The sequence below is a fragment of the Glycine max genome, chromosome 9 (genome assembly GCF_000004515.6).
Source record: "Glycine max cultivar Williams 82 chromosome 9, Glycine_max_v4.0, whole genome shotgun sequence".
Classification (NCBI taxonomy): Eukaryota; Viridiplantae; Streptophyta; class Magnoliopsida; order Fabales; family Fabaceae; genus Glycine; species Glycine max.
Genome location: NC_038245.2, coordinates 39,703,294 through 39,718,716, shown reverse-complemented (window position 1 = coordinate 39,718,716; position 15,423 = coordinate 39,703,294). Strand labels below are relative to the sequence as shown.

Genomic DNA, 15,423 nt, shown 5'->3' with positions numbered 1-15,423 from the left:
AGAAAGTAATTATTAAATCTCCATTATTTGATTTTAGTCATATTTTTTTTGATAAATTTCTATTTGTGTTTAGTATTTAGTTTATTTTAAGCTTTATGGTTGCTAAATATTTGTACTCAATGGTCGAATACCTCGTTGTCACCTCCCACTATATGAGTAGACCTCGACCTAATGTACTGATGGAGAAAATATATTAACATAATAACAAACTCAATAACAAAGCAATAGATAGTGAAAATAAATTCTTTGAAATTTGCAAGAACTTTTGAGGAGCACCAATAAAATATAGAGCGCAAAATAAAAATCAAGAACACATAAGAGACACAATTTGTTTAACGTGGAAAACACCTCAATGCAAGGGTAAAAATCATTGATCGTTTAGACCAAAGTAATAACTCCACTATAATCAATAAAGGTATAAGAGAGTTTCCAATAAGTGCACATAGTGAAACATGCTACAAACAACCAAATCAAAATAAAGTACAAATGCTTACAATAGAGAGACAAGAAGATGAAACCCCAAAATGTAGAGCAGAGAATGCGAAACACTTATCTCCCTCTCCAATAAATATCGTTTTGACAATCCAACCAAACAATTTGAATTATCACGTGTAGATCCTGCTATCCAAAAATCAGCCCGATCCAACGGTGAACGAATCCGCAATTGCAGTTTGAAACACGCTCTCCGGTGGGTGTACAAAAATCACAATGATTTTCCCTTTCCTTTCTCTCTCAATGTTTTGTAAATGTTTTTTCCTCACAAATAAGTCTCTCTCTCTCTCTCCTAATCTAATCCCTCTCCACTTAAATAAGTGAGACAAAATGGATCGGACCTTCTCATTTGGGCCTTTACTCCACACAGGAAGGAAGCCCAAAAAAATCCAACAAATCTCCCCCCTCATAACTATGTGGAGGTGAGTGTCAAACCGGCGATCTCACAACAAGCTTCAAACTTCATTGCATCCAACCACTTTCTTTTTTCTTCACTTTCCATGGCCTCTCTAAAGCACTTAGGTTCTCCATCATCTGTTAGGATCACATACTCATTAGTAGAATACCTTTTATAAGGTTGTCTCTCCCTGTTGGACCTCCTGAGTTGAACTTGAGGTGGTTCGGTAGCATCACCAAGATTTTCATCTTGTGACATGTCATGCTCCTCTTCATCATCATTAACAGGAACATCTACCTCATCTCTAGGTTGCTGGACACCAACATCACTATAAACATCAATATTCAGATTCTGAATAGGTGGCTGAACTTGTTCAAAATTAGTCACATCATTGTCTTCCTTGGGTGTAGACTTCTCCACTTATAAATGTCTTCAAGGTTTGGTCTTCCGTGAATTTTACATCGCGACTTCTAACAAGCTTCTTCTCTACAGGATCATAGAACCTGTAACCAAATTCATTCTCACCATAACCAATGAAGATACATTGCCTTGACTTTGCATCCAACTTGGATTTCTCATCCTTTGGAACATGCACAAAATCCTTGCAGCCAAAAACTCTTAAGTGATCATACTTCACATTCTAGCCAAACCAAATTTTGTTTGGCACCTCACTATTTAAAGCAATAGTGGGACTAAGGTTGATAACATGCACCGTCGTGTAAAGTGCCTCATCCCAGAAGTGCTTACGTAGCTTTGCTTCAGAAAGCATACATCTCACTTTCTCAATCAATGCCCTGTTCATCCTCTCCACCAAACCATTCAGTTGAGGAGTTTTATGAGGAGTTTTCTCATGAGAAATGCCATGCTGCTTGCAATAGACATCAAATGGTCCACAATACTCACCACCATTGTCAATACGAATGTGTTTTAGCTTCTTGCATGTCTGCCTCTCGACTAAGACTGAAACTTCTTGAACTTCTCAAGAACTTGGTCTTTTATCTTCAAAGCATAAACCCAAAGTTTCTTGGAACAATCATCAATGAAGGTAACAAAATAAAGTGCACCACTAAAGGATTTCACCTTCAAAGGGCCACAAACATCTGAATGCACCAATTCAAGCAACTCAGATTTTTTGGAGGGAGGATGCTTCTTGAAGGATACTCTGGTTTGCTTACCAACCATGCAATGAAAACATTTCTCTAAATTTGCATTCTTCAATCCTGGAAGCATATCCTTCTTGGCTAAACAATTCAACCCTTTCTCATTGATATGACTAAGCCTTTGGTGCCACAAAGATGCCTCCATATCCATAGTACTCACTATCTCTGGCAACCAAAGCTTTCGTCCAATACAACTTTGAAATTTTCTCCCCCTTGGCCACAACCAAGTTACACCCTTGGTGAGTTTCCACTTTCCAAAACCAAAGTAGTTATCATAACCAACATCATGAAGTACCTGCTCAGAGATCAAATTAAAGTGGACATCTGGAGCATGTTTCACTCTTCTAAGTAGCAACTGCATTCCCATGTTGATTTGCAAACAAACATCACCAACACCGATCACCTTGGACACGCCATCATTACCCATCTTTAAGACTCCAAAATCACCTGGAGTGTAAGATGTGAAAAAATCCTTTCTGGATGTAACATGCAATGTAGCACCACTATCAATATCCACATGCTCTCATCAGATACAAGATTAAGCAAATTAGGGTCATGGAGAATAACAAGATCATCATTAGTAGCAATAGTCACACAGTCATCATCATGATCCTTCTCTTTTTGCTTACCCTTCTTGTCTTTATTCTCTTTCTTCCATAGAAAACAATTCCTCTCGATATGACCTATTATGTGATAATAATGACACTCAACATTCTTGTACTGAGACCTAGACTTCTTGCTGCTCTCGTCTCTATCATCCTTCATCATCTTCTTTTGGATTCTCCCTCTATTTTCAGTAACAAGCACCTTTGACTGAGAAGAAGTACCTTGCGCCTTCCTTCTCACCTCTTCACTAAGAGCACTAGTCTCTACCATTTGCAAAGGAACAATACCATTGGGGACAACACTAATCATGGAAACCTAGAATATCTCCCATAAATCAGGTAGAGTTATTAATAGGAATAATCCCAACACATCATCATCAAAGTTGATACCTGCAGCTGGCAATTGATCACAACGTCCTTGAAATTCACTCAAGTGCTTAATAAATAGAGTTTCGTCCTTGTACTTCAATTCAACAAGGTTCTTCAACAGGTACAATTTGTTGCTCCCTAATTTAGAAGTATACAAGGACTCAAGAGTTTGCCACATAGTTCCCGCATGTGTCTCATGAGAAATAAGATTATAAATGGGTTCATCTACAAAGTGTCTAATAAAACCACGTACACGTTAATGTCAAAAACCCCACTCTTCACCAAACATAAAATCTGGTTTTTGTGTACCAAAGACCGGAAGATGCATATTCTTCACAAATAGCAAGTTCTTCATCTTGCCCTTCCAAAAGTGATAGTTTACTCCACTCAAGGATACCATCTTCATATGTGCCTCCATCGTTCAAGCAAGTAAAAAAACAACCCCTTAACCAAAGAGCTCTAATACCACTTTGATGGGAAAAACAGGTCCACACAATAACAAACTCAATAACAGAGCAATAGGCAGCAAAAATAAATTTTCCGAAACTTGCAAGAACATGTGAGAAGCACCAATAAAATATAGAGTGCAAAATAGAAATCAAGAGCACATAAGAGACATAATTTGTTTAATGTGAAAAACACCTCAATGCAAGAGTACAAATCACGGGTCGTCCAAACCAAAGTAATAACTCCACTATAATCAATAAAAGTACAAGAAAGTCTCCAACAAGTGCATTGAAACATGCTACAAACAGCCACATCAAAACAGAGTACCAATGCTTACAATAGAGAGACAAGAAGATGAAACCCCAAAATATAGAGCAGAAAATGCGAAACACTTATCTCCCTCTCCAAATATCCTTATCACTATCCAACCGGAAAATTTATAGTATTATGTGTGTAAAAGCTATTGTCCAAAAATCTGCTCGATCTACAGGTAAACGAATCCGTAGTTGCAATTTGAAAAATACTCTCTGGTGGGTGTGCGAAAATCACAATGATTTTCCCTCTCCTTTCTCTCTTAATATTTTGTAACTGTTTTTTTTTCACAAATGAGTCTCTTTCTCCTAATCTGACCCTTCTCCATTTAAATAAGTGAGACAAAATATGTCTTCTCATTTGAGTATTTACTCCACATAGGAAGAAAGTCCAAAAAAACCCAACATGCACTAACATAAATAAGAAAACTTGGGATGACAAAAGATCTCTCAAACACTTTCTCTTATGCCAAGGTCATCGGCTAACCACCTAATTAACCCTAGAGGCAAAGGTCTCTAGTCAAGCACCTCCATAATTTTATAGTATTTCGAGAAATCAAATGTTTTACACAAATTAATAGTAATTATTTTATCGCTTATAATGATCTTACCTAATTTGTGTAGGACTATTTCTTCTAGAAAATTTGTTACCATGTCACATTAAAAAAATTCACAGTCAATGGTATAAATCTATTATTAATAATTTTTTTCTCAATTCTCATACTTTTATATAATTTTTTTCTTATTTTATTTTTATTATTTATCACAACCGTAACTTTATCTCTTTTAATTTACTGCAACTTTTTTTTATCTCTTTCTTCCATTTGCCTATGCATCTTGAAATGGGACGGACGTTTCAACAATTCTTCATTATTTAAAACCCGTAATTAAGATCAATGGTCCTTATATTATAGGTCTTCCACTGATCAAATTGTCTTTTGTGCGTGAACTAGCAGGAGCCCGATTAATTCGCATCCCTGTATAAGCTGAATTAATATATATTCCTGAGTATGTAAATAGATTTTGAAGAATATCTTATTGTTGGTCAACTTAATAAAGGAATAATGCATGGCACCAATGGGCTGAGGCACAAACAGTGTCTTCCCCTCTGAAGTACAACTTAATAAAGGAATAATGGCACCAATGGGCTGAGGTACAAACAGTGTCTTCCCCTCTGAAGTATGCGTATAATTAGGATTCAAATATTGTACGGCTTACATTAATTTCTTTTCTCATGTGAAGTTTCCAATTTTTTTTTCTGGCCGTGTCTATCAAGCATTTCTACAATGGTCAAATGAGTTTATCCGGTATACAAGCTATCTCTTAAAAGTTAGTGTTTTTGGATTTATAATATTCACATATTTTACTTAATCAATCAAATTAAATTTCTTTAAAGAGTGATTTTAACTTACTAAACTATGCCTTTATTTAGTGTTTTGAGCTTATAAATTCTTAACTTTTTTTAATCTTTTATCTTTACTATTTTATTTTAATTCCTTGCATGTGTTACATTTATTTATTTCATTTTGCACTTATCAACTAATTTATTCTGTTACATACTTATTCTAATTCAACCAGTTAGTTTATTAGCCTTCAGTTTTTAATTAATTTTTAAATTTCAACTAACTTATTTATTTGTTAATTTTTCCAAGCATAGGCTAGACAGTAGACACGTACTCATTGCAATTATAACTTTACAAGGCCTGTTTTTAAAAATGAATTTCAGTTTTTTATTTCATTAAATTATCAACATTTATTTATTTATTAATTATTGATAGCCAAATAAATATATTAGTGAGCATAAATAAATAGAAAACTTTGTCCTCTGTATATTTAGCATATAATATTAGTCTGGCTACGAACGCCACTGTTTGATCACACGCATACGAACAGAAAAGAATGAATCCTTCTACTCAATTCACATGCAAAGAATGTTTATAGTATTATACTTCAGCCCATAGGTGCCATTATTCCTTTATTAAACTGACGAACATACAATTGGATCTTACTGATCAATCGTGTAATTAGACATTTTATTTAAAAACCATTTACATACTAAAGAATTCAGCATATACAGGAATGTAATTAAACACAAGCTGTTCTTCACGCACAAATTAAGCCAATTTGGTCACGAGTTGAAGGCCTACCGCCTATGGACCATTGATCTTAGGAGATTTAAATAATAGACTGCACCACCGGCTGCGGCTTCTGTAAACATTAAGTCTCGAAATATACTTAAAATTTTGAATAGTTCACAGCTTTTATTATAAATTTAAGAGTAAATTAGTTAAATCTTTGTAAACTAGTTAAAAATGACTCATAATATATAATAGAAAGAGTAATACACTTAAAAACAATATAGCATTAATACAATGGTCTGAAAAAGAAGATACAATATCTTCAAGAAATAAAGATGAGAAATGAACACCTAGGGATTTGGGAAGGTGAGTTCTTTATTGGAATTGCAATTACATTGAGTTAATGGCCAACTGTATTGTTCAAATCGTCGACCTTAATTGTGTATCCATATTCTGTGGTACTACCCACAGATAAGAACCCTACTTTCTATCTCTATAAATTGATGCTCTTCAACTATATATCAGCTTCATCCATCACATACCAATATTCAAACACAAACTAATTAACCAAAAGCATACAAAACAATGAAGAGCACAATGCTGCTAGCATTTGCCCTTGTCTTAGCCTTGAGTTCACAACCACTGCTAGGAGGAGCTGAAGCCTCACCCGAGCAAGTGGTTGACACATTAGGCAAGAAGCTCCGAGTTGGAACCAATTACTATATTGTCCCATCTCTTCCCTACACCAAAATTAGAACCACTAGAGGCCTTGGCCTAGCCAGTGTTGGAAAACCTTATTGTCCTCTTGATGTTGTGGTTGTGAATGGATACCATGGCTTGCCAGTGACATTCTCACCAGTTAATCCTAAGAAAGGGGTCATTCGTGTCTCAACTGATTTGAACATCAAGTTCTCTGCTCGCACTAGTTGTCCCCGCCAATATTCCACGGTTTGGAAACTTGATGATTTTGATTTCTCAAAGAGACAATGGTTTGTGACCACTGGTGGTGTTGTGGGAAACCCTAGCTTGGAAACCATCCACAACTGGTTCAAGATTGAGAAGTACGATGGTGCTTACAAATTGGTCTATTGTCCCAGCGTGGTGAAATGTCCAAAGCATTTGTGCAAGAATGTTGGGTTGTTTGTGGATGAGAAAGGGAACAAGCGTCTTGCTCTCACTGATGTTCCCCTCAAAGTTCAATTCCAACAAGCCTAAACAAGCTTAATGCTCCTCTAAGTCTAACATTAATGCATAAAAACTATATATGAATAAGTGTATTTCCTTTCTAATAACGATGCATGTTCTTTCAATGTTTATCAGGATCCTCATGTAAGGTTTTCCTTGGTAAATGCAAAATAAATAAAATGAACAAATGATATATTTCTCCTAGTGTCACATTTTAAATCTCTGGTATATATTCATTTAAATCTGCATCAATTACTTTATATTTATTATCATTGATAACTATTTTTTTTTTCAAAAAAATATCAATGATAATTATTTTTGTACGAAACAAAATTTGAAACACCAGCACAATAAAAATTATTTTGAAAACCCAAAATTTATGGGATTATTAATAAAATTTGGCTTATAAAAAAATATATGGGAGATTATATAAATTATATATTAGTTATACATTTCAGTTGATGTCAGTGAATTATATACGATTAATTAATGGAAATACTTCCACTAATGAATAATGTCGTGTGGGCTTATTAAATTTTATTGCCAGTAGCTTAAATCATATATACATCTTATTGCAAATTAACTTTTTAAAAGTGATATAATGGAAATGATATTATTAATTTATTACTGCATATGATGAATTTGCCTAAGATGAATACACTAATTCTGCATATGATGCCAGAGATAGATACGGTTTATACATTCCAAATTTGAATTGGCAACAATGTTTTTAAGCTGTTTGTCGAGTCCAAATCAATAAGCTATTTTTTTTTTTGTATTTTATAAACAAAAATATTATAAGAAGCAGAGTACAATGGGTTCTCTTACTCTAACACATATACAAAGGTAAATATTACAAAGTCGATTAAGAGATAAACAGAAACAAGCTACAAGATCAATTGACCAATTAGAAAAGAAGATTATGTACTGTTTATCTTGATTTTAAACCATGTCCACCATTTAGCCGTTACGGTTTACCTTTGGAGTAAAAAGGAATACCCTAAAACATGAAATTGTTACGCACAATCCAAGTAAACCATAGTATAATATACTAAATGAGATGACAAACAAAACACTATTTTCTGTATTGAATTAGAGTTAAACTGGACATAATTAATGAACAAAAATATCATTAGACAAAATTCTAACCAAGCCATATGTGAATAGACTGCATGCTTTTAAAATTTGTTTTTTCACCAGTCAAGATAGAAATAAGTGATGACATATTGCTCAAAATAAAAGCAAATCATACTAGTTATATCCTGCACTTAAAATATAAATCCTGTTTTACACAAATATTTTAACTTAAGTTTGTAACTTATCCAGAATAATTCGCCAAGATAAAACGAATACTTTGAGAGGGATATATCATGTATATATAACTCTTCCTAATTTTTGTAAAGTAACAGAATGGGAAGAATGTGAATTCCCTAACAACAAATGAGAATGTAAAAAAGTATACATTGATTAAATTGTAAAAATCGCAGATGAATTGACCTTCTATATGCATTGATCGGGCAAGCCTCTACACAAAGTAACAAAGCTCAAGACATTTACCCGACCCGGCAATAGCCATCTTCCCACACATAAAGGACCTATCCTTCACCTCCATAACCAACACCAAATATTATCAATCCATCCACCAATTTTAGCTACACATGCATCCTTATTATAGAGACTTGATAAAGGCGATCGAGAGAAAGAATGTTTAAGGATATATAACATTGTTACATGATCCCAAATATCATGCCAAAAATGAACTCTTGTTTCTCATTTCTGACCTTTCTAAAAACAGGTTAAGTGGTGACACTCGATTAATTAGCAATTTCTATAAAGTATATATTCCTCCACTAAACTGAGCTAGATGATGTCCATGTCGTAACATCTATGGGCAAACATTCTATAATATTGTCATACTTATAGGAAAATAGTGAAAACTAACACGTCACAATCAACAAAAGATCATCACCTCTGTTTAGCTAAAAAGATCAAGTTAAATATAATATACCAAATCCTTTACCACACTAACCCAAGAAATTTTAAGAGAATCATCTCCTATAGCCCACAAAAAAGTTCTTTACAACATTTTTAGAATATTCAAGACCTTAACGTGCAAACATATATACTAAAAATATTTTTTTTAAGAATGTGATAATTATAAATTTAGATAATACTAAGCACTTATGCATGGTAAGAGACATTGATAACGTTTTGTTTTTAGGCAAAGACATTTTTTTTAATTTATGTAAAGAGGCAAGACATTGATAAGGTTATGCATGTTTGAAACTGAAAAGAATGCCGCACATAAAAGGACCTACGGCTGCGATAATCATTGAAAAAAATTCCGTAATAATTGATTTTATAAGACTGACTGATATAATATAATATAATATTACACGAGTCAACGTATTCTTCTGATCTTCTATATGGATGCCAGCTAGCTATCATTGTCTTCCATTTCCACTCTACGCATAATAGTAGAAGGTTTTCAATTCAACTTTTTGTTTCTATTAATTTATAATATTATTAATAATTTATTTAAAATAATTATTTAATAATACTACTGATATAAAGAAATTGTTCCTATATGTTAATGGATAAGTCTAGCTATGCCACAGATTTGTCGTGTGTATGAAAATAATCCACTGTATCCACTTCACAAGGAAGAGACGGCTTAGCCCACAGACAGCATTAAAGAATCCAGCATGCATAGGGATGCGAAAAATAACCTGCTAGTTAAAAAAAAAATGCCAACTTTAGTTGAACATCTTAAGGCGGTGATCATTGATACTAACCACTTATGCATGGTAAGAGATATTGATAATTACCACTAGAGTCGGCTATTAGACCTGTTAATTACTAGTAAAATGACCGATATATCAGAAAATTAGTAATCACAATTTTATAAGATGATAGTGCTAATATGTATGGAATAAAATAACAAAATTAAGGACATGCATGTGTGAATCTATCCATTGACTTGTGAAATTTTAAATGAAATACAATTACAATAATTAATGTTAGCCAGTAGTATTGTTGAAATAAACTTTGACCGCAGATATGGATGACTATTATATAAATAATAAATCCATAGACAAGGATAATCATAGTAGCTGGCGATGATAAATTGATGCTCCTCACTTCCCATATATCTTCCATTCATTACCGAAACACAAATTTACATTAAGCATAGTACAAAACAATGAAGACCAAACTGCTAGCATTTCTCCTCTTCTTTGCCTTGACTACAAAACCACTACTACTTGGAGCAGCTGGAGCTGCTCCAGAGCCAGTGATTGATACATCAGGCAAGAAGCTGAGAGCTGATGCAAATTACCATATCATCCCTGCAGTGCCCTTCACCATATGTGGCTTTGTTAGCTGTTTCACTGGTGGAGGCCTTTCACTAGACAGCATAGATGAATCTTGCCCTCTTGATGTAATAATTGAGAAAGCCAATGAAGGCCTACCACTGAGATTCTCACCAGTTAACACCAAAAAAGGTGTTATTCGTGTCTCCACCGATTTGAACATTTTTTTCTCTGATTCTGATGAAAGGTGTCCACACCATTCCACTGTGTGGATGCTTGATCAATTTGATGCCTCTATTGGACAGACATATGTGACCACTGGTGGTGTTGTTGGAAACCCGGGTGAGCACACAATTCTGAATTGGTTCAAGATTCAGAAGTATGAGGATGCTTATAAGCTGGTCTATTGCCCTAGGGTGTGCCCCTCTTGCCACCATCTGTGCAAGGATATTGGAATGTTTGTGGATGCCAATAGGAGAATGCATCTGGCTCTCAGTGATGATCCCTTCAAAATTAAGTTCAAAGAAGCCTGAGATCAAAGCTCTTTCAAATGATGGCAAAATTAAATGACAATCCATGAATACGTGTGTTTATAATGATCGATCCTTGAAATTATATTTCTTTGTGAAGAATTAGTAAATGAATAAAAAAATTAAGAGTGTATGTTTTTGTCCTGCTGTTACAACTTTAATTTCACTATTAAATAATAAATACAATTTTTAATAACTACTGCATTATACAATTACTTGTTCTTCATATACCTATTATTATTTATCACTTAGTTGATAATTTCTTTAGTTAATTATTAGTTCTATCCTTCCCTATCCAGTAGCACTCGTTAATTACAAGCATTAATATTATTCAATGTTACTATTGTTGTGGGTCATCAAACAAATCGAAAATCAGAAGCCCAAATTAATGGTTCATCCATTAGTTTGTGCTAGCTAGAACAAGTTTATTAAAGTAGTGTTTTGTTATTGTTACTTTTATGCGTTTTCATTCACTAGTTAGCCTGTTATGCATTTTTCCTTTATTGACTATTATATATATACACGGATGTTTTACAGAAAAAAGTTTGAATTCAAAATTTAGTTTTTTTTTCTCCTTCTAATTTTATAGAGTTTTTCCTTACTCGAAAAGGGTGATATATCATTCACCTACTCCATTTAACGACTCAATTATAATTTATAAAAGTGATATATATATATATATATATATATATATATATATATATATATATATATATATATATATATATATATTTGAAGTGATTAAATTAGAAATATATAGAAATAACAGGCGGAACCAGAACTTGATTAGTGAATGGAAGAGTAAATGAATATAAAAAGTAGTACACATCTTCATTCCTAGCTAGGTGAACATTATTTTAATGATTAATAAATTTCTTTGTTCTGTATTGTGCCGTCTGAATCTTTCGCATGGGGCATGATATCCCGCTAATATAACAAAATATTTGACCGCGACGTGTTCAAAGAAGATTGAAGTTCTTGATACAGACGTAACGAGAAGGTCGATGAAGTAAATGAATATGTATATATTAATACCTCAAGTTGACAAACTTGGGTTGAAAATCCATCTCTGTATTCGTCAGGGTCAAAAAGCAATCTGATATGATTTTGAAATTCTCAAGGATAAACGATAAAAAAAATCTGTATCTCCAAGCCAACACACACAAAAAGAAACATATATTCAGTTCTTATCATTTTTCTTTTTCTTCTCCTTTTTTTTAAATTTCTCTTTTATCATTTAGTCCCAATAATTTATTTTTTCTTACTTTTACTTTGATCACTTCAACATTCAGTTTAATTACCATCTCATACTACAAATATTAGAAGTCATAGAAGGACAAACGGCTACAAAGTTCATTTGGTAAATGGTTCTAATTATAGGTATCAATTAATGTATAAAGAATAAAAGTTAAAGGCGCAAAATTCAGAAGTATAAGCCACTGAAGCAAATGTATTTTGCCTTCCAAAAACAAAAACTGAAACAAATTAAATGTATTTATAAACTTGAAACAACTATGCCACGAGAAGATATTTCTTCGTTTTATTCATTTCTTTTCACATAATAACATGCATGTAGAAAACACACTTATTGCTTATTAGTATTACTTGTGACTTATTCATTATTAGAAAGGAGCTTAATTAATTTTATTTTGCCAGCTGGAACTTGACTTTGAATGGAACATCGCTTAGAGCCAAACGCCTATAGCCATTCTCATCCACAAACACACCAACATCCTTGCACATGTGCTTGGAAGAAGGGCACACGCTGGGACAATAAACAATCCTATAAGCACTATCACACTTCTCAATCTTGAACCAGTTGCGTATAGTTTCCCAACTAGGGTTTCCCATAGAGCCACCAGTGGTCACAAACCACTTTCCTTTAGACACATCAAAGTGATCCAACTTCCACACTGGGGAATACTCAGCGCAACTATAGCTAGTACGATCAGTGCAGAACATGATATTCAAATCAGTGGACACACGAACAACACTTTCATTTGTGTCAAGTGGTGAAAATGACAATGGCAAGCCAAAAGATCTTTGCTCAACCACAACATCGAGAGGACATGATTCACCAATGCTGGCAAGTGAAAGGCCTTCAGCATTCAAGCATTCGAACTTTCCACATCTTGTGAAACTTCGCATAGCCGGAACAACATAGTAACTGAGACCAGGTTGGAGCTCCGTTCCTGATGTGTCAATCACTGCCTCAGGTAATGCATCAACTGCTCCAAGTAGTGGTTGCGAGACCAAGCCAAAGAGAAGCACGAACACTAGCAATATGTTTTTCATTATTGATTTGTATATATATAAGGTACGTACTTTTGTATTTTGGTTACTGATGAATGTAGCATAAGGGATATGAGAAGTATGTGAATTTATAGATTGCTTCAATTAATATATAGTTGCTACCTATTAATATTTTTGGATCCTAGCTAATTAGTATAATACACATATATACATATATATAATATTTTTGTCGTAGTATTTGAACAATACCATTGGCCATATTTAGTTTCATAATAACGTAGCTATGTATATATTTATATATATCGCTTACTGCGTACACAGGGTTAGTTGGCATCAATGTTCTTAATTTGTGGTGATGGCCTTTTATTTTACAACTAGCAGGAGCGAATTCTCCTCTTCATAAAAGTAGCTAGATTTTCAAGAACAGATGTGTTATAGTTGATTCTATGGTCTGTTAGCTCATTTAATGATTTGATTAATTGATTATTTTCCAAGGAGTAGATAGTCCAAACTGTGGGCGTCTAAGATAGTAGTGCAATACTAGAATGTCTACTTTCTTCTCATTCTATTTAGTAGGGGTATGCAAAAACCGGTTAGAGGAAAAAAGCAAACCCAACTAGTTATGAGTTGATTTAAATGGTTCAGTTTTTAAAATTTGAGAACTAGTTTTTAAAACCAGTTCCAAATCGTATCGGTCTTAGAAATTGGTTCAGGACTAAATTGATTGTAAACTGATTTTAAGAACTGAAGGGTTTTAAATTAGTTTAAAAACTGTTTTTTCTTTAAAAAAATAATTCTGATTTTAGAAAAAATAATAATTTGATTATTAAGTGAACCAACTGATTTTTAAAATCATTTTGTTTTGAATCAAACTTATTTAAAAAACGTACCCGTCCGATCTTACTTAACCAAACCGATTCAATTTAAAAATTAATTCAGTTTAATGTAGTTTGAAAATGATTGGGTTTGAACTAGTTTATATGAATACCCCTATTATCTACTACTCCCTTCATTTTTATTCATAAGATCTAAGTATAAAATAATGTTTATTCTTTTTATAAGATTCAATTTATAATATTTCTTACATTAATTATTTTTAAACTGAAAGTATCATTCATTAAAAAAGATAAAAAAATGTATTGACAAATAATTAGAAGAGATGAATATTAATGACAAAAATAATTAATTTTAAAAAAGTTATAAATTTAAAATAAATTTATTATTATTAATTAAATTAATTATTTTTCTTAATTTTGATCAATTAGATATTTGGGTCTCAGGTATAAAAATAAAGGGAGTAATATTTTTTTTCCAATTTTAATGTGGAAATATAATACTATCTCATATATTACGCATTTTCAGTAATCAACAAATTTTAATGTGCATTTTTTTTAATGAAATTGCCCTTTATACGAAAATAGGATTTCGTTGAAAAGGTAAGGAATTATATTTCCTTTGTTGACTCACTATTACAAATTCACCATCCAGATCCCCATCCCAAACTCATTGACAAACACCCTGATTCAACAATACCAAAACTTGCAACAAAATCCAAAAGAGAGAAACAAGGATGCTTGATCTCGACGGTGCAAGGGGCAGTGTGGATCAATGACGAGTTGCACGGAGAATAGGAATTAGGTGAGTGAAAAAAATAGAAATTTCACATAAGTTGGTAGTTTAAATAACAAACATGGTAGTGAGAATAATTGTTCTTTCACTATTTTCTACACGTGATAATGAATCTTTTTTGAAAACATTTTCAGTAAAAATATTTTTCCAAACGAACCAAAAAATAAAAACAATAAAATCTCATTGTTTTGAGTTTCTTAACAAACCCAAATCAGTCTTATAGGCTTGTCTCTCTTTTAATCACATTTTTCCTCTCTCAACCCAGTTTGCCTCACACTTCTCTCCGTCCCTCCGCCACACCACCATCATTGCTTTGTCGCATCACTATTACCACAACACCATTCCCGGTTGACAATCTTTTGATGAGATTTGCTTCATGTCTCCCTTTTTTTTCCCCTTTTTTTTTCTTCATGAGTCCATTAATGAGAATTTTATGGTCTTCTATGTTTTACTGATTTCTTTAATGGAGATGATGATTCTTCATTTTAGAGTTTTTATTTGAGGGTTTTAAGAATTTGTTTGCTTAATTGTGTTATTCTTTTCCCTTCGCTTTAATCTTTTCTCTTCTACTTTGCGTGTTGTTGGAGGATTTTCTTTTTCATAGTTAGCCACCATAATAAGAATTCACTGGGCTTTAAATTGCATGACTCTTTTCA

The 15,423-nt window shown here is 33.1% G+C and overlaps 3 protein-coding genes across 3 annotated transcripts; 2 read left to right on the top strand and 1 right to left on the bottom strand.

Moving 5' to 3' along the window:
- Window positions 1–6,382: 6,382 nt before the first annotated feature.
- Window positions 6,383–7,254, top strand: LOC100790688 (kunitz family trypsin and protease inhibitor). Its single transcript, NM_001254177.3, has one exon. The coding sequence runs from the start codon at window positions 6,445–6,447 to the stop codon at window positions 7,072–7,074; it is 630 nt and encodes a 209-aa protein (NP_001241106.1). The 5' UTR covers window positions 6,383–6,444; the 3' UTR covers window positions 7,075–7,254.
- A 2,911-nt stretch (window positions 7,255–10,165) lies between these two features.
- Window positions 10,166–11,097, top strand: LOC100500648 (kunitz family trypsin inhibitor). Its single transcript, NM_001250404.2, has one exon. It carries the CDS (start codon window positions 10,247–10,249, stop codon window positions 10,886–10,888), a length of 642 nt encoding a protein of 213 aa, NP_001237333.1. The 5' UTR covers window positions 10,166–10,246; the 3' UTR covers window positions 10,889–11,097.
- A 1,303-nt stretch (window positions 11,098–12,400) lies between these two features.
- LOC100789106 (miraculin) lies at window positions 12,401–13,282 on the bottom strand. Its single transcript, XM_003534052.4, has one exon. It carries the CDS (start codon window positions 13,178–13,180, stop codon window positions 12,530–12,532), a length of 651 nt encoding a protein of 216 aa, XP_003534100.1. The 5' UTR covers window positions 13,181–13,282; the 3' UTR covers window positions 12,401–12,529.
- Window positions 13,283–15,423: the final 2,141 nt, after the last annotated feature.